Raw genomic sequence first — 27,360 nt, forward strand, 5'->3', positions numbered from 1 at the left:
ATCCAGAAAATATCCATACACCACGACGGACGGCTTTTCTTTTATATAGATCTATAAAATTATACATTTTTTAAACTATTCTCAAAGTAATGATAAAAAATTAGCTATAATCACTGTTTCAACAGTATGTAATGTTAACAGGGAGCTGTAGTTGCCTAATATTAGCACACTTTACTATACTCTGGACTGAGTGGTAGTTGCGGGATTCTAGCCCTGGCTGTGGTCACTGCATTGCGCACTTAATCAGGAACCTTATCTTGGTCTTGTATAGTTCCCATCTTCACTCAGGTGATTAGCAGCTAGAGTGGCAGCAAATTTAATGTGGGGGCTACTCTGCAATGGGCTAGCATCCCATCCTGGGAGGGGTAGACTGAAATACTTGTAGTTGCTTCATGCCAAAAAATAGAGAAAGAAACAGACCCAAATGAAGACTTATCCACTTATCCGTGTACCATTGATGTGTATAATTTTCTTTCAGATCAAGATGTAAATACAGGTTTTCCCTTCTCTTTGACGGACACAGGAGAAAAAAGGAAAACAGGAGAGGTTTCAGTAGGTGAGTGTGTACTTTATTATTGTAATTCTGTGCTGACTGTAAAAGCCTTTATCTGTTACTATATAAGGTCTTCCCCATTCCATTTTGTTTTACCTTGCAGCATCCACTTGAATTTAATGTGCAGACATCTATTAAAATTTATAATCATTAATTTTTCTTTGTGGTTTTGTAAATTATGTCATACATGCCCGGGGGGGGGGGGGGGGCACCCGGTATATTTTTGGGTGGGGGTGTGCGGCTGGGAATTTGAAGCCCTTACCCTATACCAGACCATGTTCAGCTGATTTTTGCAACCCTATACTAGACTAGACACTGAAAATCCCTACCCTATCCCAGACTTGCATTTTGTTAGAACTGTATCATTATCAGTGTTTTAATGGAAAACCATCTGTGAACAACGATGCCGTGATGATTTTATTTACGTTTAGGAAAGCCTCTTTCACTTCCGAGTTTCTGGACTATATTTGTCACCGTCGATCGGTTTCCCGGCAAATGCTACCCTTTTCTAGACCAAAACTCTCTGATTTCTATATACTATCCCAGACTAAACTGCTTGAAAACCATACCCTTCACAGCGGCACATACCTATATAGCTCATGTATGGGAGTGCCCCCCCCCCGGGCATACATGTAGGTAATAATGTCAGTTACTATACATGTCCATTAATTCTCATCAGATTCAGATGAAAGCACATCCTCTCAAACCTCTAAAGAATGCACAGAAGAAGACTCCTCAACAGGTGTGTTGAAGTATTATATGAGCAACAGTGCTGTTGAAGTACAGATGCACCCAACAAGGGTGGGGTGGGGGTTTACTGGTGAGATAATATGGATATTCCCTGCTATATATAATATAATGCCCCTCTATATGAGCATTTTAACCTTTTGGTCTTAAATTTAATAGCATAACCCCCCTCAAGATAAAGCTAGTGAATTAACTGTAGTTTTACGAGGAATAATTTATAAAAATACGTGCTATCATACAAAGTGGGGTAATATGGGGTCCAGGTCCTGGGCCTCCACTGTAAAATTTCAAAATCTCTTTATTCTTTAATACCACTTTAAAGACCACGTACATGTATGGGCGCAAAACTTCCCTTGTTGCATACTCAACTGATAAGGGTAGCAATTTGAGGCTGCCCCCTTTGTTGATGTAAGTGTACTATTGACAAAACCACAGTGACAAACCAGTGAGCAGTAGTGCTGGATCTTAAATAAGTAGACCTTAGAAACTAAATATAATTATCAGCTATTGTATTCTGTTTGTTTTTGTATCATTTCTGTTTAAAAAATTTCTCGTTACTGTGCCAGTAACAATAAAAAATATTATTATTTTGCTGTTTTTACTTCAAAAATAATACATGGATGGATGTTCTACTGAATTGACCACTCCCTGAATGGTGCTTCAATTAAATATCCCCTTAAAATCAACCTAGCTGCAAACCCCCCACCCCACCTTTGGGGTTTTGTTTATTAACGTCATATGCAATTTTGTAACCTTACAGTCAGTGACGATGCATTGTTCATTCTCATCAGATTCAGATGACAGTACAGCTTCACAAACCTCCTCAGAACACACAGAACAAGTGTCTGCAACAGGTATACACTCAAAAGTGCTGACTCTGTAACAGTGCAGTTTATAAAATGAACTATGTCACGGTTAGGCATGTGAAATACTGTTCATTATAATTATTAATTCGTCGTACATTTGCTCGAATAAATCATTACATGACTAACTGTCTTCATACTCCATTTGCATTGGAATGGCGGGAAATATTTTAATGAAATTTTAACTTCAGTATAATCAGGAACAGTCTTTTGTAAATCATTCGAAGTGAAACAATACTCAATACTTGATTGATCAATTAATAAACTGATAGTTATACAGAGCTGCCAATACGCAAGTGCTCGATGGTGAAAGTTTGCACTAGGTATTTATTGAGAAAATATGAACAATTTGTGCGACAAATAGCCAACTAAAAAGTTTTTTTTTTAGGGACTGGTCAATAAGTACAGGGGGGGGGGGGGGGGGTGGGCCGGAGCAGAAAGGGGGTGGGTCATCAGTTTTTGAGCCCTCGAAAAGGGGTGGGTTATGTAATTTTGATCTACACGTAGGGGGTGGGTCATCTTATTTATTCACTTACTTTAAACTGTTATAGTTCCAAGAAAAGTTGTATTCATCAGTATATAAAATTGATAAATTTCTCCATGTAAGCAGTTTTAAATGAATTTCTAGCGATTTCAAAAGGCCCAAATATAAAATTTTCCCGGGGGAGCATACCCCCTGACCCCCCTAGATGGCTTGTAATCATATCATTAGTTTTACCTGACTCCCTTCAACCTGCATAGATTCACGCTGGGCTTTAGGCCTTTAAATACCAGTAAACTATTTTATTACACGACTGAAATGACCTTAAACACAGAAATAAATAGCGAGCGTAAAAGTTCTGCCGCACATTGTTTTCCACGACATCTACCGGGTAGCAATTCCCACTACACAAAGTTTCTAGTCGTGTAATAAATCTCTTATTAACCAAGCTTGTTCGGGACCGTACTGTGCGAATATTGGCCCTCGGTCTTTTTTGTACGGACCTCGCTGCGCTCGATCCGTACTGTCAAGACCTCGGGCTAATATTCGCCCAGTGCGGCCCTCGCGCATGGTTAATAAGATATATTTCTCAAACAATTTGCAAATATGAATGATGGACAGTGGTTGTTTTTTATTTATGTTATTAATTTCTGTATAAAAATATGAACTCTTCAATATATAATTGATTATGAATTAATATCATATACTGATTCAGTTTTTTTGCATATGTTTGTGTCTAAATTTCCCCATGGACTTTACACACAAATATGTGGAAAACTTACAAAAGGCTAGTATGAGAAGTGATAAATTCATCCTTCTTTGGTGTGTCAAGAAATGGAAAAAAGACGTACATGGAACAGCAGTGTTCATCAGGGAAAATGTCTATGTAGGGAATTTCACTTAAAAAGCTGAAGTCAAATAAAAAATCTCCAACCCCTAACAGATGATAAAGAAATGATAGGTCCCTTGATTTTTTTTTTAGCAAAGGGGGTGGGTCATGTAATTTTCAACCCCCTGTCAGGGGTGGGTTAGTCGGTTTTAAGCCAGACGGAAGGGGTGGGTCACAAATTTTTGAGCCACCACTTTTCCAATTGCTCCGGCCCACACCCCCTGATACTTATTGACCAGTCCCTTAATAAAAAATGATGCCCACTTCATTCGCTGTAATCGTGCGGTTAATCAACGCTGTATAGTTTTGGTTGTAAGTTAAATACTACTCTTTCACGAGTCAGTTTTTCACGTCAAATGGGCCACGTCCTTTGCGTCTCCGCTATCTCGTACAAAAATCACTCGTCTGTCTCTGTAATTTTAATTTGTATCAATTATTTTAGGCAGCAAATTTGTGGACAAGGATAAGAATGAATGGAATTCACTTCACTCTGCGGCAGAGGACGGTGATGTTACCAAAATTGAATCCTTGCTATCTCGTGGATTTTCCATTGACTGCAGAGATGGTCGCGGTGAAACGCCACTTATGCTAGCTGCTGCTCATGGCAAGCTACAGGCGGTCGAGTGTCTGCTTGAAAAGGGCGCTAATCCATCTTTAGTAAACAACAAAGGATCACATTTGTTGCATTGTGCCTCAGATGGTGGCAACCCTGATATTATTGAGTTAATGCTTAGTCACGTGCCTAGCATTGACTCAGTAAATAACGAGGGTGTCACGGCACTGATGTTAGCTGCTGGTCATGACAAGCTACAGGCTGTGGAGTATCTGCTTGCAAAGGGCGCTAATCCATCTTTAGAAGGCAACGATGGATGGAATTTGTTACATAGTGCCTCACAGGGTGGCAACCCTGTTATTATTGAGTTAATGCTTAGTCACGTGCCTAGCATTGACTCAATAAATAACGAGGGTGTCACAGCACTGATGAACGCTGCTGATCATGGCAAGCTACAGGCTGTGGAGTATCTGCTGGCAAAGGGCGCTAATCCATCATTAGAAGACAACAATGGATGGAATTTGTTGCATTGTGCCTCACAGGGTGGAAACCCTGTTATTATTGAGTTAATGCTTAGTCACGTGCCTAGCATTGACTCAATAAATAACGAGGGTGTCACAGCACTGATGGTGGCTGCTGATCATGGCAAGCTACAGGCTGTGGAGTATCTGCTTAAAAAGGGCGCTAATCCATCATTAGAAGACAACAATGGATGGAATTTGTTGCATTGGGCCTCAGGGGGTGGCAACCCTGTTATTATTGAGTTAATGCTTAGTCACGTGCCTAGCATTGACTCAATAAATAACGAGGGTGTCACAGCACTGATGAACGCTGCTAGTCTTGGCAAGCTACAGGCTGTGGAGTATCTGCTTAAAAAGGGCGCTAATCCATCATTAGAAGACAACAATGGATGGAATTTGTTGCATTGGGCCTCAGGGGGTGGCAACCCTGTTATTATTGAGTTAATGCTTAGTCACGTGCCTAGCATTGACTCAATAAATAACGAGGGTGTCACGGCACTGATGAACGCTGCTGCTCATGGCAAGCTACAGGCTGTGGAGTATCTGCTTACAAAGGGCGCTAATCCATCATTAGAAGACAACTATGGATGGAATTTGTTACATTTTGCCTCACAGGGTGGCAACCCTGCTGTTATCGAGAAGATCCTCTCTTACGGAGTTGACATTGAATCCAGAACCAAGGCTGGTGAAACGCCGCTAATGCTTGCACAAAGGGAAGGTAAAGCCGAGGCAGTGACGTATCTTCTTAGCAAAGGTGCCAAGCCTTCTTAGTTAAGTATGCTCAGTGAATTAGTGTTGGTGGGCGTGTGTGAATAGTTTAGATTAACTTGAAGTTGATGAGGTGTATTAACTGTCAATTTACGCTTATTTTGTTTGATTTTAAAGACGGCCAGCTAACACAATGTCAAAATTCAAATTGTTAGTTAATTTACCTTATCAACTGCAAGTTTAAACTTAATGACAATATGGTTATCACTACTTTCCCTGTGGAGTCCTTTGTTTAGTTGTCACGCAACGCATCTTCTGAGCGTTTCGTGACGACTTTAATAACGGCTACGAATTAGACGAGAATCATTTGGCTGTTTAGGACATGACAAATTTAAATGACAGAAACTAAGGGCCGATCATTTAAACGAGGTCTACGTTAGACCTGGTTTACACTCGAATTAAGTATTAACAGGACCAAACGAAAGCGAAATTATTGTATTATTACAACGATTGCGAACCAAATTTTACTAAGACGTTAAGGCGTGTTGTAGTAAGTGTGACTATCACATGAAGTGTAGTTTACACCACGGCTAATAAGCCGTAAAATCTACGCTGTGTTGAAACATAGTTATGGTTGAAATGACCGCAGCCTGTCAAGGTTTTCAAAACACTAAATTATGGTCGGTCATTTAGGCTACGTTTACACGGACACGGTTATCAATCAACACGGTTTCATGACCTCCAAACCGCGTCGAAAACGACACGGTTTCGAAGTGTTTACACGGAACCTATTTAACCATTTTCCGACTGTTTTCAAATGTGATTGTATAAGCAAGCGCTGCTCTCTATGCGTGTTTCACCATGTTTACCCTTCGTGAGCCAGCCAATTTGTGCCAAAATACGTTGCCGTTTTCAAATCGATGCGGTTTCGTTTTTGACCGTTTACACGTCCAACGAAACCGTATCCTTTTGAAAATGCTCCACTTTTGACAGCGTTTTCAAAACGACCCGGTTTCAGTAGTGGTCTCGATCGGCGCCGTGTAAACGAAAGGCGTAACCGCATCGCTTTCGATGCGGTTACAAATGAAACCGTGTCCGTGTAAACAGTGCCTTAGTATATTTAAGAAAACCTTGACCGGTTGCCATTTAGACACTTAGTAAAATGTTCATTAGCGTGGTCCTAACTGCTAATAAGGCACAACACAATGTTATGGTTTACTCTGCTAGCAACAAACACAGTAGCTATTACAGTGTTTGTATTGAAATGTAATGTTAAATATTTCGTCATTTATTTTTAATTCTTGTAGGCGTCCTTAGGGTTACAATGGAAAACATTAAGTCAAACTTAAAAAAAAATATTGTATCATTATAAGTCTATTGTAAATACCTTTTTTTATAAAGAAATATATTATTATGAGTAGTTTTTGTTTCAGTGGAACTACAAAATATTTTTAAGACTGTATTGTCAAAAAACTTAAAGAGCAATGTCAAAGTAAACAATAAGTTTTTTTTTCGTTTCAGTGTACACAATTTATTCCAGATCGAAAGAAACCTCAAAACAGCAATTTACTGAGGTAAAAACAACAAAGTGGTAAAAAGAAACCAAAAGTGAACAAGGATGGTTAAGATTGAAGAAGGTTAATTACGGATTACAAACAAATAACATTTTGGACTAAAATTTGCAATGTGCGTCATCCGTGACTTGGCTTCTTTAAACAACAGGATTTAAGTTATTTGCACTGGAACGCAGTACAATAAGTGTTAGATATCGCACATAGGGCTTATGTCCCTAAGCAAAATATTTTTTTCATGTATTATTTTTATATTAATTTTATACATATATTTTTATAGTGTGATTTTATAGCTTACGAAGCATTTTTGGACGATAAAAGACATTGAAGTACCTCATATTGAGGTTTGGACTGACTGGAGACATGTTTTCAGTTTATAATCATATCAAGGACAAATATTTTCTTAAGCTATAGTGTTTACTGTGTATGACTAGTGCTGTTCAAATGGCAATTGTACAAAGCGTGAAATTAATGCCTGTGCCATTCAAATGGCCAAGAGGGGTCCAATTTGACCGTCCGAGTCAATTTTTTATCGTAGAAATCAAGTTTATTTAGTGTGTAAATAGAGCATTTATCACAAATTAAAAATATATTATTTTGATAGAACAGATATGTTTGCTAGAGTGGCTTTGGAAGCAAGGTTTTAAGTTGTACGTGAATCTTATTAGACATTTTAGTTTGTAGTATTGCTGTATATTTTACGACAGTATTTCGACAGGCGCTACGGGCTCGCCAAAATACAAATGACAAGTAAAAACGTTCAGCGATACTTTTAGGGACTGACCATTATTATTTTGGAGAGGGGTGGGGGGGGGGGGGATGAAAAACATTGAAAAAAATTGTTTCCAGAGCCTAGAAAGACAAAATAAATTGTTTGCAAACGATAGGTATTACAAAACATAGGTGGAAGTTCTTAAAAAAAGTTTTTGCAGAGGTGCATAAACTGAAAAAAAGTTTGCAGAGGAACATTTTTCATACCCCCCCCCCCCACCTCCAAGAAATTAATGGTCCGTCCCTTAACACACTAAAATGTCTAATAAGAGATTTATTATCCAACGTTTTCTTTTCCCAAAATGCTAACTTCCCACCGTTTTTGATCATTCGCGCGGTCAAGAGGAATACCGAACCTGTTAAACCGGTTTAGCCTGCGTAGCTGGCGGTTTTGTTGGGGGTTTTAAAGCGGGCACAAGCAAGCGGCAAACTCCCCAAGCCTCTCGCTTGCTTGTGCGCGCTTTAAAACCCCGACAAAACCGCCAGTTACGTAGGCTAAACCGGTCTAGTGAAGTACAAATATCCCGCGGTATTTGTACTTCACAAGAGTGAGGACAAATACAACCGAGAGAAAAAATATCATGAGAGAAAAAATCGTGGAAAAATGAAAAAAAAATATCGTGAGATATTTGTTCTCGTTTCGCGTGTTATTTGTTTTTCACGAAGCCAAGTTGAAACTGAAAAGAGCCACCTTCCTGTTGGTCAGCAACATGCCAGTAACGCGGACACTGGCCGGTCCCCATTATAATGTCTGCGATTAACGGACTTCTGGTCAAATATGATTGGCTGAATGGGATTGACCACTCTGAGCGTTCTCAAAAAACGGGACTGGCCGGAGCCGGCGTTTGTGGTCGGTGGTGAGGTGAAGAAATGCTTCTAGTCACTGAATGCTACGAAAACCGGGATAAGCTCCGACCTTATGGACCACTGAAGCTCGTATGTAGACTTAACCTTGATCCTAACCTACGGTTCCTGTAAACCTTGGATTTGCTCTGGCATTTCTTTTAGATCTGCAGGAGGTTTTGGCGACGCAGTGGCCTAACGAGCAGTGCGCTTGCACTGTATTCTGGATCGAGAGTCTTGGGTATGAGTCTGGTATCATTGTGTTTTCTTAAGCCTGGCATTGACTCTTCCCCGCAGAGGGCCATTCAGTGGATGGGTGGGGGGGGGGATGGGGGGGGGGGGGGTTTGGAGGCAAAACAACACAAAAAACTAAAAATAGGGGGAGCGTGGGGGACGACGCCTTTCCTTTTCCCTTCCCGATGTCCCCAGCGCGCTTTTGTTGTCATTCTCTCCAGGCTCCGCGCGCTTACTTTTTACCTCTCCCCATTTCCCAGCCCGCACGAAAAAATAAGAGGCCTCTGGGGAGGAGAGAGTGACATTTTCATAGACACTAACCAATCAAAATTTGGTTAGGGACTTGGCTCTCTCACCTTTTACGCCGTTTAGTTTGTGTTTTTGCTTTGAACATAAAAGCCATGCTTGGCTCCGCGCTACAGAAAAATTACTCAATGCTTACTCGAAGAATTACGCATACGAACATGTAACTTATGGTCATTATTAACAAAATATTGGGAAATGTGGTTAGGAGTTCCACAAATGCTTATTTACTTAAATTCGTCACGTGACGAACGAGAATAATTCTGTGGCGCGTCTGAACTTGTGTTCGGTTGTAAGACCGTTACTTGGTACAAAACAAAATATGAGAAGCGATATTTATCGGAGGGAATGTTATGTTAAAGGGTGGGGATGCCCGTCGAAAAAAATGAGTCTTATTCTAAAGGAGACCAATCTAGGCGTGAAGCGAGCTTTATTTTGCCCCTAGCTAATAGATACCTTTTTTCCGGCCCTATGCCCACTTAGGGCTTTGGCCATAAGTCAAGTAAGTCAATAGATACCTTTTTTCCGGCCCTATGCCTACTTAGGGCTTTGGCCATAAGTCAAGTAAGTCAATAGATACCTTTTTCCAGCCCTATGCCCACTTAGGGCTTTGGCCATAAGTCAAGTAAGTCAATAGATACCTTTCTTAGGGCCTCTTTATGAGTCCGGTTGACCGGGCTGTCCCAGTTACCGACAAGCATTATTTTTCCTTGTATGTATTTGCACTTAAAAAATATGCGAATAAGCTTTATTTTTAAAGTTACAAGTGTCGATAAAGCTACGATAGTCGAGATTGATGCAAAATTTGATCCCAGTCAAACGGGCTGAAATTTTCCGTATGAACGGACAACAAAAACAGCCTGTTTACCTTGCGTACATGAAGACGCCCTAAAGGCATGGCCGTTAAGGGCTTCTTCATGTGAGCCCGGTAACCAAGCTGACACGATTAGCAGGACGAATTTTGTTTAATTTCCTAGTTTGAGACGACAGAGCTGGTTGAGTCAACTTCTAGTGAACACAGTGGTCTTTCTAATGCAGATTTGGCGGTGTTAAGCAACTTGAGTGGTAATTGTGAAGTAACTTTGAACGACGCAGCACATTTCAGCCCTGCTCATTCAATGACTGAACCCAATATGGAGGCTTTGTGCGAGACAAATGGAGATTTGAATGATTCAGATGAGGACACGACAAACAGCTGTGCTGAGAGTGAGAAATGCACTCACACACACAACGACAAAGTTATTCGTGCTGATGTTGACCAGGTAAATTCAACAAAGACCAGTACACCACCAAAGGAGATTAACTTCATTCCTCATTTACAAAGCAGCACCATTTGTACAGAACAGTCCAGTTTCAATGGCCCGTCCACTCGCAGTACAAATCTTTTAATGGAGGAGAATGGATTGGAGGTTGCTTACGATAGAAACTCTGTAAATAACGGTGGTGGAATGGTGAAAATACAATGCGAGAAGTGCCCTGCATAATACGCACAGTGTTTTGTTTAAAACTGTATCTAATGGGTGCTTTACTGTGGAAGCAGAACAATCCACACATACAAGCAACACTGACGCAAGCTGAAGCAGGATGGTGCAAGCACGCATGTAGATTCTTGGTGTAGAATACTTTATAAGGCATAATGTTCTACGATATTTTTGTATAAGTTTGTTTGTTCCGATACAAAATTATGCACCAGACAATAATTTCAACCCCCTTGGTGGGTTATGTGAATTTTTAAAATGCTATTATGCCTTTTTATAATCTAATCACGTTTTTACTCAATTTAATTGGTCGGAGTGGGACCTTTGCATCTGGGGAAGAAACCTTACTTCTCCAATATGCAACTTTTTCTATACAAATTGTTTTGAAATCTCACTCTTCAGATGTCATTGACCTCATTTTTCTGGTATTTTTAAATTTATATGCCATAAGTTTAGTAGGAAGAAAGAACGTCATTCCCACCCCTCCTCCCTAGCTGCAAAGGGTCACACACATGATTTCAAAATAATTATATAATATGAAAAAATATCTGACTTAACTAATGTGCGCATGTTATACAGTTGATAGCTATATAGTGGTGTTTGTAGCTTTAGAGCGATTTTCGATTGAGTGTCGTAAAACCAAAACCACAGAAATCACTCTGGCTAATCACAAAGGACACAGACAATCCAGTGAACCAATCAAAACTCGAAGTAAATACATGTTGCTGGCACGAAGTGCGGGGAAACGTGTACAAGCGAGTCACAATTGTTGGTTTGGGTTTCAATTCTTATTGGTCAAGAAAGTTGCGCGAGATTTTCAAACCAATCACTAATCGTAGTGATGCAGAACCAAAACAAACGTGAATTACTTTCGAAAGTGCAGTGAAAATCGCTCTAACTATACTGTATGCAATGTGTACCCATGTTTTATATGACAAAGTTTAACATCAAGTGTAAAATAATATTGTAAAACTCGACTTTGACCAAAAATGTGTTATAAATTCTTCTAATTAGATCATTTCGCATTTCAGACCGTAGACTGCAAAAGAGTCGTATCTTTTGCGAATGCCCTCGGTCTTGGAACGAGAGCGAGAGGTCTGAAGCCAGAAGCCAATGTCAAAACTTTGAGTGAGACTGGGGACGTGCGAGGCTCGCGAGACGATCGCCTTAGATAAGCGCTTTTTCCAACGACTTTAGAGAAAAAAAAACGATTGTTTTGCAGTCTACACAGACCTCTCATATCAGAGCTGATGTGAGATAATTTACGTATTTTAGTATTTAAACGGTAGATATAGGCATATTTTTATCCCCTAAAATTTTTTTATCTGTTCGGATTTCCTAGCTGAACGTCTAGTGATCCGAAAGTTATAGGGATCAAAACTTACCTTTTCGAAAATTCCAGCCAGAGAAAGGCTCCCGAAAATTCTAGGTGACCTTTTTAGAGTAAAAAATCCGTTAAAAATAAACAATTATACCATTTTTTAGATATTCGAAAATCCTAGGAAAGGCAGGCAAGCAAACAAATTTTACAAGGAATGTTCCGAAAATTCTAGATCTCAAATCGTCCTCCGAACAGATATTTTAACGAAATATTCCGTTGGGTGCCCCTGTTATGTTCTTTGGCGGTTCCAATTTTGTTTGTTTCATGCAATATTTGTAAATATTTATCTGAAAAAAAAAAATTCAGGCAATCACCGAAAGAATGACTACCTCCAGAAGGTTTTGTTTGTTAAAGTGTACGTGTATATAGAGGCTCAGGGACTATGTCACGTATTTTACCAGATTTTTGAACCGCCAAAATTTATATTTGTGTCGCTTGAAACCTAAAAATAATGGTCCATTTTTATTAGTAATGGCTATATTAGAGCACTGAAACTGTTAACTAGCATCTTTGGCTGCGGATGCTTCGGATGGAAACAGATTACAATTTGAAAGCGTTAGGCAAACGTTTTCAAATTGTTTCCGCGCGTCTTCAAAAATCGATATTTATAGCCGTAGCTTGATTTCTATCCGCAAATTAAGGTTATATATCCCTTTAGATGTTCAAAGATAGTTGCTACTTATTTCAGAACAGCTTTGACCAAAAACTGTGACATCCCCGTGACATAGTCCCTTTAAGAAATACGCCCAAATTAATTAATTTTGTTATTTTAGCGTTGGACCTGACGTAGTAGTGGTAATTGAAGACAATATATTAAGCGTCCGGCGCAGTCCAGAAACAGATATTATTAAAGCTAAAAAAAAAAAACTAAATAAAAAAAAAAAATGAAAAAGGCTATTTGATGTCATTTCAAGTCCACCCTGATAGAAGAACCTTTTAACTTCCCTGCAGCTGAGATTTTCTTGTCAAGTATATCAGCGAAAAAGAAAGGAACTCTGATTCGCAATTCATGCAGAAGCGATGACGATTACCAAGGGGGTTACGCGTGCGTGCCACGTTTATAAAGGCTATCTGCAAACCGGAAGTTGAAAATTTTTTGTTCTTCCACTAAGAACGATCGGAATGCAAAAAATGTGTCAATCACGACAGTTTGTCGTAACACCGGAAGAGAAAAATCTTGTCTTCAAGAGCGATAAGAATGCGAAAAATCAACAGTTTGTCACATTAGGTCGAGGCTTCTGTCTTGCAGACATTACGTTTTACAGACGTTGTTTTATAGGTGTTGCTTTTGAGAAGATCTGCTGTGATTGTATCACAGATAAACTACGGAAAAGCGAATGATTCCAACAACGGTTATTCTCGAGAAATTCCTTATAACACTGACAACAAAGCGAGTTTGCCGACGGAGGAAAATCACATCTCAATTCACACCGCGTGCTCGACTACACTTCGCAAAACTGTCAATTCAAAAAACAACTCTGATTGGTTCGCGGCAATAGGAAACGATTAAAAACATCCGTGACTTAAGCGTGATGCGTTACTCGACCTGACTCGGAATAATTTTCTTTTGTCCAGTGATTTATCGACACTGTCTGAAACACTTCCCTCCCAGTACCTTCTCTTAACTGCATCGAGGCCCGCACTTTCTAACCTGTGGTTACCACTAGTAATAAAAGAAGAATGCAACTTTTGTATTGAATGATTTTTCAACACACGTTGCGTTATCTTAGCTTGAGGCGTGACATCTGGTATAAGCCTGACACACGATGATACTTCTCGATTGACCAACGTCAAACGCGGTCTCGTAGTTGTTTACAGACTTTACAGGCCAATTGCAGAAATGTTCTGTTTACTGAATATTATAGAACTGGATAAATATAGTTTTTTCCTTTCGTTTATATTTTTGTATTAGTCCTTTCTTACTTCCCGGGAGTATTTTGCTGTCTGTCCTTCGCGGCGATTTCTTGTTGTGTTAAACTTGATCTCTTTTCACGTCTCATTTATTTCTGCAGTTTAAAGTTCCCAAACATGTATCTAGTTCCCAGTGTTTCTCGGTTGGGGTATCGTTCCCCGACATAAAGCGTTGACTACGTCATCGCTTAAAAACCGATAGTGTCGAAATAGGAAGTGGCGGTGACAAGTTTTGCAGGTTTTTTTTGCGTTTGACCGCTGTGACCGTTCTGTGAAGTAGAGCGGGTTTATTTTCCGAACTTGTTCCGAGCGCACTTCTTCTTAACTTCTCGGGAGATCTCGGGGAGGGACGAAGACCGGACTCGGCGCGCCAAATTTGGTCAAGATACTCACGTGTGAAACCTGAGAGGCCTGGGAGCGGCTATACACCGATTTCACAAATGGCGGACGCGCGGAAAAAAACTGGTACGAGGCATGAAAACGAGGCGTTTTAGGATAAACAGCTTTCGTGTTGCAAGGGGAAAAGTAAAAAAATTACGCGAGTTCTGAAGTTTTTGTTTGTTAAACGGGGAAATAGACCGTTTTCCTACCAGGTTTTCGAGATTACGGAATTCTAAACGAGTTTACAGTCTAGTAATTATTCTTGTTTCTGTGTTGCAAGAAGAAAAGGACCGTAGATCTGCAGGGAAACAGAGTTAAAGTTTTGGTTTTGCAATATAAGGAGCTTCGACGGCTGTTGGCCGGTAAAAATTTACACGGATTGATATTGAAATTAATTTTCCAACTCTGTCAAGGTACGTTCTTTTCCAAACGCTGTCAAGGTATGTTCTTTTCTCTTTTGTGAAAGCAAACAAACGATTCTAACTCTGTCTCCTTGCGCATTTAGTAGAGCACGAACTCTGGCTTTGAATGGAAACTTGACAAGTCAACATTCAACTTTGAGCCACCTTGACCGGTCATTACTATTATTCTCTCGCTATTTAATTATTTTTATACTTAGCAAAATACCTTTGCTGTGCTATGGCAAATCGTTAAAATGTTGACAAATACTGTAATAAATTAAACAGACGAAGCCCAAGACTACCGGTATTGAATTCCAATGGTATGATATATATGTTTCTTCTTTGTAATAAACCCTCCTATCTGAGAATACTTGATAAATGAATAAAAATCGCTTCCAATAATCTCAGCTTTATATAAATTAAAACAGAGGGCATCTTCACTCACGGTGTCCTGTAAAAGCTTGTAAAATGAAGCGAAACCGTGAATATTTGTCCTATCAGTTGGACCTTCGTCGTGGTTGCCTAGCACGTGATTAATTTCTTCCCGAGATCAAACAACTTCAGTCGTCCGACACAGCAGAAGGAATTCCAGCAGATTTCACTAAATTTACAGAATTAATAGCACTGTTTTTGACTTGAGGAACATTGTGATGAGCTTGTTCACTGAAGATTGTGTTGAAAATTTACTGTCCATTCACTTGATGTAACTCCTTTGGTTTGCGTGGAGCCAAGTGATGTTCAGTTTATGTTTAATCAAATTAGCCGCTTTAGTCTGTCTGAATTATTTGAATACATTTTTTTCTAAAATGCAAGAATCTACTAGCCTACTAAGTTAAAAAAAAAACTACTAAGTCGATTGAGAATAACACATTTTTATTGATGCATTTCAGGTACTTATGGTATCACGTATGGTTATTTTACCAGACAAAATATAAAGAAACCGGCCCGAAAATCCATTGTTATACATTTTTTCACAACGTACATGTATGTTTACAAAGACAATTGCGTGTTCATTTTCGTAATTCTTCAATGACTTACCAACATCCTTAAGAAAATGTGTACACTCGTCTGGATACCGGAGCTTTCTTGATATAAGTCCGAGGTTTAAAATCGTTGGCGACCCACCGTATTTCAAGCCATGTGAAACCTAGGGTTTTGGTTACAACCAGAAACAAAACAAGAAATTTGGCCGCGAACTTATTTCGAACTCGTTAATCTCGAAATCAACCTAGAAAACGAGCTAATACCCCCATTCAACTGAGGAAAGCTTCAAAACTCCTGTAATTTTCACTTCTCCCCTTGTAACACGAAAGTTGTTTATCCTAAAACGCCTCGTTTTCATGCTTCAGTACCAGTTTTTTTCCGCGCGTCCGCCATTTGTGAAATCGGTGTTAGAAGTTGTTCATTTCGTACATAATAGAGTGAATTCGTGTAACCCGTTTTTTATATGTTAATGAGTCGTATAATATTCTAATGTTTGTGTACAATAAAAAAAAATACACGAGTGGTCAGAAGACCTCAAAGAAATCACTTTAATAGTTATACAGAAAATAAGTATAAACAGGAAGTGTCTTTTTTTCAGCACTTCAAGAACATGTTCAACCTAAATTGAAAAATTAGCGGTCTGGTTCAAAATACGCAGAATTTAGTCATTTCACGTTGTTGTTTTTCAGAAGATGGTAAATAAATTTGCCAAGGAGTAATAGAACACATGCACAGCTATTTTCCTGCTCATTAAACCTTTTGTTTGCTAAACAAAAGTTGTTTGTCATCGTGATTTGCTAAAGCTCCCCATTGGATTGCGCGCGCAGAATTGCGTTACAGTCAAGTTTAATTTGTTTTTCTTTACGCGATGTAGAATATAAATTCAATTCAAGGTATGATAATTTTTAAGCCCCGTTATCTGTTTTGGTTTTTACATATTGGTAAATGCTTGAATTTTAACCTGACTTCCGCATGCAAATACTTAAGATTTGTCTGCAATTTTCTGTTTTCTTGTACAGCTCATTAAAATATTACACGGCCCATTAGCATATAAAAAACGGGTTACACGAATTCACTCTAATAGACACGGAAGTTTATTTCACAAAGTGTTTGCTTTAGATCGCGGAAAAGCATCGCTAGATTTCATTCCAGTGTAATATAATGTGTTTTGAATGGAGGCGAAATGGGAACCGTAGCTTCCATAGCTGCAATTCGCTTGCAAGACGCCGGGGAAGATAGAGTATTTCATCTAGCCGACAAGGATGATTCGAAGCAGCCTGGGCAAAATCGTTGTGTCGTGGTACATGTTCCTCTCGATGTTTCTCAGTGTATCGATGTCTTGTTCATCTGCGACGAGTGGGGATCCTCGAAGGGAGGTCTGTCGACTTTCAACAGAGAGTTTGCGGTGAATTTGGCTAAAGCATCGACAGGCAAGATAAAAATCCACTGCTATGTTTGCAGTAGCAGCGAAGAAGACAGACAAGATGCGAGCAAACAGGGAGTGAATTTGATCACCGCTCGACGTCTTCCAGGATCTGCTGATCTCATGGAAGGACTGAAAATGCCGCCATCAGATCTTCCATATCCTCATGTCGTCGTTGGACGTGGACGAAAGTTTGGAAGTGCTGCTCATTTTATTTCGGACAGGGCAAAATGCTGGTGGGTTCAATTTGTTCATGTATTCTGCGAAGACCTGGGTAAACACAAACTGGAAGGAGGCGCCACAGCAGATGCAATTGAAGAAAGCGAAGAGAAGACTGTGAACGAGAAATAGAGCTTTGCGAAGCAGCCGACCTGGTTGTTGCTGTGGGCTCTCTACTACAAAGAAAATACAGCAAACTGCTTCCAGACATCAGAGTAGAAGTTATTACACCTGGAATGTTTGAGAAGTTTGTCATTCAAAGGCCGGTCAAATTTCTTCCAGCAGAGGAGTTTAGTGTCTTTATGTTTGGTCGTGGAAGTTTTGAGGATTTTGAACTCAAGGGTTATGACATCATAGCAAAGGCGCTTGCTTCTCTTGGGAGGAAATATGAATTGACTTTTGTTGGCTCTCCACATGGTGAACAAAAAAAATTACAGAAGTGGTTTCTCGACGAAACAAAAATAGCAAAGAACCAACTAAACATCCGTGGCTATTGTGACTATGAAAAAATGAAAAAAATGCTTCGTCAAGCTGATGTAATAGTCATGCCATCCCGCACAGAAGGCTTCGGTCTGGTAGCCCTGGAAGCAATATCGGCTGGTGTCCCAGTTCTTGTGTCTAGTGAATGTGGAATAGCTAAAGCATTAAAGGATGTGAAAGGTGGGAAGTCTGTGGTAGTCAATTCCGATAAGCCAGAGGAGTGGGCGAGAAGAATCCATGATTTATCTGAGCTGAAAGCAGAAGAGAGAAATGCCCATGCTATTCATCTCAGAGAACAGTATGGAAAAATTTACAACTGGCAGAAAGAATGCGAGCGATTTAAGGAAATGATACACGAGTTGGTTCAAAGGCAACGTAAAGCTGTCCCCTTAAATGTTTCACTGACAGGTAAATGTATTTATTGATTATTTTCACCAACGGTAAGAATAATTCAGTTTTACGCACCATAGTAAGTGGATGGCATATTTAGTAGCTGTTTGATTTGAAGAGATGTCTCTTTTGGGATCCAAATTAATTTTGGAATGTCCAGGAAATGTGCCAAAAAGTAAGGCTATCCTAAAAATTTACAGTGACCATTATAATGTGTGGTTCCAGAAAATATCCATACTCCCCCCTCCCCCCCCGACAGAAGGGATTCGAAATTCCGGCCGGGAGAAGGGGGGTCATTAAGACCCAAAACTTTAAAGCAATGTATGAAGCTATTTTGGAATTTCCAGAGGGTGGGGGTGGGGGGATCATAGGGCAAATCCCTTCTGTGGAGGGGATGGATATTTTCTGGAACCACACAATCAAAATAATAAGAAATTAAAATTATTTATATTCTCTCCCATAAGATCAAGATGGAGGAATGACTGTGAAGGTAGAAGCTGTTATCTCTTTAGACGGCAATGAAGCACAGATGAATAATAACACAGTACCACTAACAGGTGTGTGCTAGTGCATTTTATACTGTCTAGATATGATATACAGTTGAACCACTATTAAGCGAAGAGGTTGGTTGCTTAATAGGGGCTTGTTAGAAATTAGCATATGGCGTGGTAGAATCATCACTTTATTGCCAGAAAATCTAAATCTTAACACTTAGCTTTAGTGACAACGGAATCAGTCAAGATGATAATGAGCGTGTGTTTTTTAAAAATGTTTTTATCAGTTGCGACTTTCTATTTCGGAATCTTTCCTGGTCAAAACGACACAAGTCATATTCTAAGTCTTGGTGGCTGCTTTTAGTGGTTTTCAACTGAGTCTTGTAAAACCAAAACCTAAGTACTCATTCTGGCCAATCAAAACAAAACAAACATAGGCATTGCAGTCAACCAATCAAAACACAATGTGCGTGAAAACATGTGCGAGCACCTCATGATTGATTTTGGTTTCACTTCTGATTGGTTAAGAAAGTGGCACAAGATTTTTTAACCAATCACTAAGTGTAGTAATGCATAACCAAAGCAAATATGAATTACTTTCGAAACTCAAGTGAAAACCGCTCTAATAGAGATAACAACAATAGACTAATCCTCAATGCGATGGCTGAAAGGTGGCTGCGGCTGTGTACAAGTGGCACTAAATAAGAGTTTTAACTACATGTACAGTATTATACTTGCAATATATACTTTTGGGACTTTGACAACTGGCCTTTTAATAGAGGGTGGCTGCTGAATACGGGTTTGACTGGATATTACATGTAGTTTGCATTTGGAGCAAGGAAAGTATTGACCAGTATACCCCTGGGGCACCTTGTAAAAAGTAAAAGTATTCTGACTAGCTAGTTATATAAGGTCCTTTTAGCAGAAACAGAGTATTTGTTATTTTTTTCTTAGGCCTATTATCACAACCACATTCTAAAGCTTTCACTTACAGTAGCAGCATTTAAGGTGGCTCCGAAAGTTATTTAGAGCAAGCTTGTCCATGTCAACCTTTTCACTTTAGGAGAACTTTCGATTTAACTGGAGAAAAATATTTTCAGGTGTTATTCGCGATTAAGCAAACCCTACTTTTTCACAAACACATCTAGTAAAACATTTTGCTGGTATATAACAGTGTTTATACTCAACTGATATCTGCTTATCTCTGGTTTATTATTGCATTTTTTATCTCATCAGGTCAAGATGGAAAGTCAATTTATCCCACTTCTTCAACTGCCACAGGAGCAAAAGGGAAGTCATCAACAGGTGTGAATCTTTAGTGTTAAGGCTCTGTTCTACACCTCCCTCCCCCTCTCTTTGAACTGCCCTCTGTCTTAATCAAAGTTGAGTTAATCCAGGACTAAACGTGAACAAGAAAACTTAACAAATGGTAAACGCCATAGCGTACACTATTGAGTTATGGATGTACGTGGGAGGTTGCTAAGCACGAAAGAAGCGAAAGAGTCACACTCGCCTATTGCCTCGTGCTACCCTTTCGCTTCTTGAGTGCTTAGCAAGCTTCCCAAGTACATCCATAACTCAATAGTGTACGCTATGGCGTTTACCATTTGTTTTATAGCACAACTTTTAGGCGATTTATCACAGTTTCTTTGAGGTAAAAGTGCGCACGCTCATTTAAACAAATGCGTGTAGTGCTCGCGTAAGCGCTGACGAAAACCTAAAACAAAAAACGCAAAAAACAAACTTTTGAATTATTTCAAGCGATCCTTATGCCTAAAAGACTTTCACCATTATGGAGAGATGAATTTTCTTATGTTTAGCTTTACAAATTCACAGGAAAATCGAGAAAATACACTTTCTTGTGCCATGTTGCATAAGTTCAGTGCGCGCGCTCAGGTTGAAGGCATACGTCGGCGTACACCCATGGGCAAATACATGTAGTAGACGCTAAATTAACCAATCAGAGCGCGCGCTTTACTTTAGTTGTGCTATAAAGTCATGTTGAGGTAACCTTTATAACCTTTATGTTATGGGTGTGATTTGCCCCTGGCTTTATTTTCTTTTTATACTCATTTTTTGTGGACATGTATTATTATAAAACAGCAAAAAATTCTCAACAGTTTATTTTTATAGATATAATTTTTTTTATGTGCACTAGCTAACCCCCCCTCCCCCCCCCTCTCCTCCCTTACATGTATGTACCTTTTTTCGACTTTTTTTGCTTGTTTACAAGCGAAAAGTAGGAGAATAGGAGTTATGTGGGCAAAATTTGGAACATTCTTGTCTACTCTCAAGGGACTTTTTTAATTTCTCAAGGGATTACTTTCCGCTGTGGGTGATCACGCGATCTCGTGGAAAAAACGTGACTTGTCACATTTACAAACGTTATATAACAATTTTAAAAGTGACATGTCAGCTTTCTTATCTCAACGCACGTGTGTCTGAAAGGCGATCTATAAAAAGCGTCGAACAAACAATGGATTGCGTAACTAAAACACGAATAAATAATCACTAGCACTTACATCGTTCAAAAATTACAAACGTCAAAAATAAACCATACCAAAACACTTGCTCTTTTCAAAGATATTATTGAAGTTAAAACAAATGCAAGAGATGGGGGTTCTTTTAACTTAGGAGCGGTTAAAAATTAGGCCAAATTTGGTCGCTACACTACAAGCGCCATTCTATTTCGTCATCAGCCTAGGTCGTTAGGGACGTGACCTCGTGTTGAAAGCAATGTTGCATGAATCGGCTTTACAACATGCGATCGTATCTACGCAGTTCGAGTGGAATTCCAGTCAAAGACAGCAAAATTCCTTCGTATTTCATCTTCAAAGATAATTCGATAGCATTCTCTGTATATATGGCTTTTGTTTAATCCTTCTTAAGCCCACGAAGAAGCTGTCTTGATATCCGACCCTCGCATAGACTGTCCACAGCCCTCTATTTTTCGTGTTTTTCGATCGATGAGCGCGCGGTGAGAACGGCGAGAGAACTGGACGCCAGAACAAAACAGAAGAAGCAAGAGGGTGGGGGGCGGGGAGCGAAAAAACGCAGCTTGAGTGTATCGATCTGTTTACGCGATGTTTTCTCCGACAGTAGTCGGAAATATCTGTATTTTTTCGTGCTTTTTCGTGGAGCAATCGTAACGATACGGCCTTGAACACATTGAACAGCGGTCTACCTATAACAATTCAAATATGGTGTCACAGAACAAAGCGTCGAACGCATATTTTGCTGTTTCATTTACTAATTTCGCTGCCGTAATCGACTGCCTCGAAAGGTCCTTGCAATTTTAAAGTATAGAATTGTCAGATCTCGGTGAAATTTGCACTGTTTATTTGTGTAATGTTATAATGTAGGAATATGTGTATAAATACCCGGCGCGGACGAGCCATTTTTGACAAAATTATATGGCTGCATTTCCTCCGCGAAGATAGGAAATTGTTAAACTAAACTACAAAGCAACCGTAATGATAAGTTCGAAGAACAATGCACAGGGTAAACCTTCGACTCATACTTCATGCAAAAAAAGTCGGTATCTCAAAGAGACTTTGATTTTAAAAAAGTCTGGTGATAAACTTTTGCTGAGTATCTGCTGAATAGTTGTTTGATAAGTGTAAAGTTTACTTTTGAGTTCATTGTGTAGTTCCATAAAATATCCATACCTTCCCCACGGAAGGGATTTTTAAACGAACCCCCCACCCCTCTGGAAATTCCAGTTAAATTTCATACATTTCTGTAAAAGTTTTGGTCTTTGAGACCCCCACCCCCCCCAGGAAATTTCCAATCCCTTCAGTGGGGGGAGTATGGATATTTTCTGGAACTATACACATTATACTTTTGTTTAATGAAAGGGCTCCAGTGCATGTACAACCAGAAGTCCAGGATAATGCACTAATTTTTTTTCCATCACGTTCAGATCAGAAAAGAAATACAGCTCCACCCATGACAAGCAAAACAAGATTTAAGAAGACGAACAAAGTTGGAGTGTTAGCAACAGGTACCTGAACGCTTGTGTGTCAACTAATGTACAAACATTTGTTTTAAATGAGTTAGTACACAGTGTGAACCAGCAAGACATGCGAGCTATGCTAACCAGAATTACTCTAAATCACAATGAAAGGCTAACCGCAAGCTGCCTTTAACATGTTAGTATAAGGCTAACCAAAGTGCTATTTAGACTAACAAAGTGTTGTTTAGGCTACCCTAAATGACTAGTATGACATCATGACTCGTAAGCCACAAATCCCTTATTCCAATATAAAAGCTTATAACCGCAAGCTACCTAAGGTAACTGTAGACTAATTAGAAGTTTAATTTTGAGACTGGGTCGACCATGAAGGAGTGAAGACGTGTTTTTCACCCGCTCCGCTCGTTTGAATCGAAAATTGTGTTTTTTTAGCGTCTCCTTCAGTGTATGGCGACTGAATTATCAAGCAATTTGAAACGAAAAACCAGAAATAGCAGCAGCTCTGAAACTGCCTCCCCTGACGGCAAAAGAATTTGTGAAGAAAGCGATAGTACCAATATAACAACCAGTTCATCGCAGAGTCAAATATGTCCGAGGTCATAGCTAAGCAGCTCTAACAAATACTAGACAGACTGACGAGTGTGGAAGGAAAATTGGACGGTGTTCTTCAGAAGGTGCAACACCTTGAAACTGCTTTAAGCGGTGTTCAGTCTGAGATAAACGCGCTCCAAACCAAGACTACTAAAATCAAAGAAGCGACCGACCGCGTGATGGACGCGGGGCTTACTAATCTCAACACCAAAGTACAAGAACTGCGGCGTAAAATAAATGACAACCAGAAGGAAATCAAGGCCGCTAACGATCGCTGTTTGTATCAGGAGGTTTATAATAGACGAGAGAATTTACGCTTGCTCGGCGTTCCTGAATCTAGCGACACAGAAAACACCAGCGAAGTAGTTTACCGTTTCATCGAGATGGAGCTTGAAATCGATAACGCTAGGGACATAGAGTTCCAACGCGTTCACCGCATTGGTAAGAAGAAAGTCAGAGCACATAGACCGATCATTGTGCGTTTCCTGAGATTCCCCGACCGAGAAAGAGTTTTTAAAAAAGCACTAGAGCTCAAAGAAGATACCGAAGTCAGAGTGTACACAGATCTTCCCAAGGAAATTCAAGAACGTCGTAAAAAGCAATGGCCAAAACTTAAAAAGGCAAGAGAAGAAGGAAAAGTCGCCTCTTTCGACAGAAAGGAACCAGACAAGTTATTATTGATGGACAGTTTATTTCAATGTAATGAAACATTTAGAAAGTAAGGTAAATTGTTTTTGACGCTTTAGAATTGTATTTTCCCCTATATTTCGTATTCAAATTACGGAGTTAGATTCGCTCCAGATCCCATGGGCTGCATAACGGATAACAATATCTGCGGTCTTTATAACCTTTTATTGTATTTAGTGTTAATCGTGTTTAATATCTGTACCACTGGGAATCTCTCTACTAATTACAATTCATTATTCCTATATTCTTTTTTCGTGTGCAATTGCAAGTATAAAACGAGCTTTGTAGTAGATTTTACTGCCATCATTCGAGAAGGAATACGCAGATTTTAAATTATTATCGTTAAATGTTCGAGGTGTTCGCTCTCCAAAAAAAGAAAAGCTCTCTTCATGTGGTTAAATGAACGGAAATATGACATCGTCTTCCTCCAAGAAACATACTGCACTGCGGACGTTGAAGACATCTGGAAAATACAGTGGCAAGGTAAGCTTTTCTTTTCGCACGGTACTAACCATAGTTGTGGAGTAATGGTCCTAGTAAGAAGTGATTTAGATTTCAAATTAAAATCTGTCGAGGTAGATAATGAAGGACGCTACATTATAATGGAAGCCGACGTGCAAAGTTCAAATTTTTTGTTTGTAAATATTTATGCGCCTAATAAGGTACAAGAACAATGCCGTTTTTTTGACAATTTGAACAAGGCTATCGAAAATTTCGTTGTCGACAAAGAGAATAAGATCATTATTGGAGGAGACTTTAATGTCACGCTCGATTCCGATCTTGACTGCGCTGGCGGAAACCCGTCTAACAAAGATTCAATAAAAAATATCCGAGATATATGTCTAGATTTCGATTTGGTTGACATTTGGAGAATAAGGAACCCAGATACCGTAAAAACTCGTGTATAAGCCGCACTTTTTTGCCGAAATTTTGGGCTCCAAATCGTGGGTGCGGCTTATCTACGAGACCATTGCATGCAATTATTATTACAGGGCATCTGACAGGATGCGGTGGTGCGGCCGTGCGGGTCCACATAACTTAAATCTGCATAAATCGCTCACACTGCATCCTCCGCATCTTCTGCGCATTTTTGCGCATAAAACTGAAAAATTGCTCCATATAAGCGACAAAGCAGCTCTTTACTATCCTCACAAACAAAAATAACAAGGAGACTGATCCTTTTGAAAAAGTTTTTCCTCTCAAAACAGCGACGAAAACCACGCTTTTCATCCGTGAATAATTTTAAACCCCCAGGCGTTCCACGTGTCTTTTGGCGATGGGCCTGGATACTAGTGCCTGGTTACTAAGCTACGAACGCTTTCACGAACACAGCGCAAAATCAGATGCAAAATTTGATGTAAAAACAGTGATGAACGAAGAAATACCTGTCGACGAATGGCAGAAAAAGATCAAAAATGTTAAAGTTGACAGAAATGATGTTTATTCTATAAAGTTCTAAAATTCTGGGTAAGACTGAAGTGTTTCCCGTTTATGTGTTTATAGTACATCCTGCACATCGATCGGGAAAGGCTCAAGGAATCAAATTTAGCTTTATTGATTGTTGAAATTTCCTCATAATCCAGCATTTTTTCACAATCAACTGAGCATTTTTCCACCAGGTTTTCTTTTTTTTCTCAAAATCATGCTTGAAATTTGGGGGTGCGGCTTATCTACGAGTGCGGCTTATACACGAGTTTTTACGGTACTAAACGCTTTACATGGAGACAGAAGAAGCCGTTTATTCAAAGGAGATTGGATTATTGGCTTATAAGTGATGTTTGCCAAGATGATATTGAAAAATCTGACATCATATCATCAATCAACTCTGATCATTCTGCAATTTTTCTTCATTTTAATAATATTGTTGATCAAAAACATGGCCCTTCATTTTGGAAATTCAACGCTAGCTTAGCCGAAGACGGCAACTTCGTGACCTTGATAAATGAAAGCATCCCAACCTGGCTTGAGGAGTTCAAAACAATTGATGATAAGAGATTGCTTTGGGATTTAATCAAATATAAAATACGGCAACTTTCAATAAAATATGGAAAGGAAAAGGCATGCAAGAAAAGAAAAAGGATAACGGATATCGAGGCTTTGCTGAAGATCTGCGAGGAAAATTGCAGCAGATGTCCTTCCGCTGAAAATCGTGAACAATTCGAAATTTTAAAATTAGAGTACGACAGTATTTATGATGATTTAGCTCAAGGTGCAATTGTTCGATCTAAAGTAACTTGGTATGAAAAAGGAGAAAAGAGCAATAAGTACTTCTTGAACCTTGAATCGCACAAAAAAGCAAAAAGCTCTGTCCGTAAGGTTTTAAACGAAGATGGTGTTTTAGTAACCGATTCAAAGAAGGTATTGTATGAAATTGAAAAGTTTTACTCGAACCTTTATAAAGCTGACTCGCTAGCCCCATCGAATGACTCGCTAACGTCTTTTTTAGAAAACCCAGTAATCCCTAAACTCACCTCCAATGATGCTCAAGTCTGTGAAGGGAAGTTAACAGTTGCCGAATGTTTTAAGAGCCTCCAATTATTTGAAAAAAACAAATCGCCTGGCGATGATGGCTTAACGGGTTAAACCTTCTTTTCTGGTGTTCTTCGCTAAAGTTAAGACTATCTACAAACTAGAAATGATGGTAGCTAAATCTGGCAACAAATGGCCAACCCATTTAAAAAAGTGGGGCAAGTTTATAAAAGTGCATCAAACTGATTGTTAATTATTATCGCAGAGCGTTTTTTTTTTTATACTTGCAATTTCATCACTTGCAATTCAATATACTTATAATTCAATTGTTTTTCACAGAGCTAGTATACCAGTAACTCCCAGGTGGTACAGTGTGTGTGTGTTTGCGTGAGTGTTTTATTTACTTATTTATTTCTTTATTTATTTTTTTGGATATCTGTGTGTTCGAATTGTAATATAAATATGTATGTTATCTTTTGTGTGCTGTAAAAAAAACCTTTGAGTATGAAATAAATATCATTAAAATACAAAAAAAAAAAAAAGAAGTTTAATTTAAGCTACAACCCCAGACAATACTGTTGGGAAGGTCGCCAAGTTTGCGCTCCCCCTCCCATTCATTTAATGTTGAGGTATACCTTAAGAGACTTCAATCACAGCATATTGTCTATCATAATGCTCAGTAATACTTCAACATTGATATGGGGGAGAGGGGGGCCCATACACCTTGTGTACGTACCTATAGATCAGATTTATTTAAAAGTTGTTGAAATCAAAGCGATCATGTGCAACCTTTCCAAGGACTAATGTCTTGGGTTGTCTGAGAAATGACTGGGCGTCAGGTAGTACATCTCGTGGTCTTTACGGACTGAATTAAAAGTGTTACATGCAATCTTAATGGATGCAATTTTCAGACGATGTTGTGTACATATGCAGGCACTTTCTCCAAAGTCAACATAATTAATTTTTCATTAAATAAAATTGGAGTTGCACGAGTTGATTGATGGGTGGAAATTATTGTTGTTTTCACAACATTGGAATGAAGAGATGTTAAATGTGAGATG

At 39.2% G+C, this 27,360-nt stretch overlaps 1 protein-coding gene across 1 annotated transcript in view; it reads left to right on the forward strand.

Moving 5' to 3' along the window:
- Nucleotides 1-27,360, forward strand: part of LOC144665183 (uncharacterized) — a 320,693-nt gene that overhangs the window by 206,916 nt on the left and 86,417 nt on the right. The window contains exons 17-19 of the mRNA XM_078526356.1: nt 3,976-5,325; nt 19,816-19,884; nt 22,502-22,582. Coding sequence (XP_078382482.1) covers nt 3,976-5,325; nt 19,816-19,884; nt 22,502-22,582 — 1,500 coding nt within the window. The remainder of the gene's footprint in view (nt 1-3,975; nt 5,326-19,815; nt 19,885-22,501; nt 22,583-27,360) is intronic.

The sequence above is a fragment of the Oculina patagonica genome, chromosome 9 (genome assembly GCF_052425735.1).
Source record: "Oculina patagonica isolate OP01 chromosome 9, crgOcupat, whole genome shotgun sequence".
In the NCBI taxonomy this organism is placed as follows: domain Eukaryota; kingdom Metazoa; phylum Cnidaria; class Anthozoa; order Scleractinia; family Oculinidae; genus Oculina; species Oculina patagonica.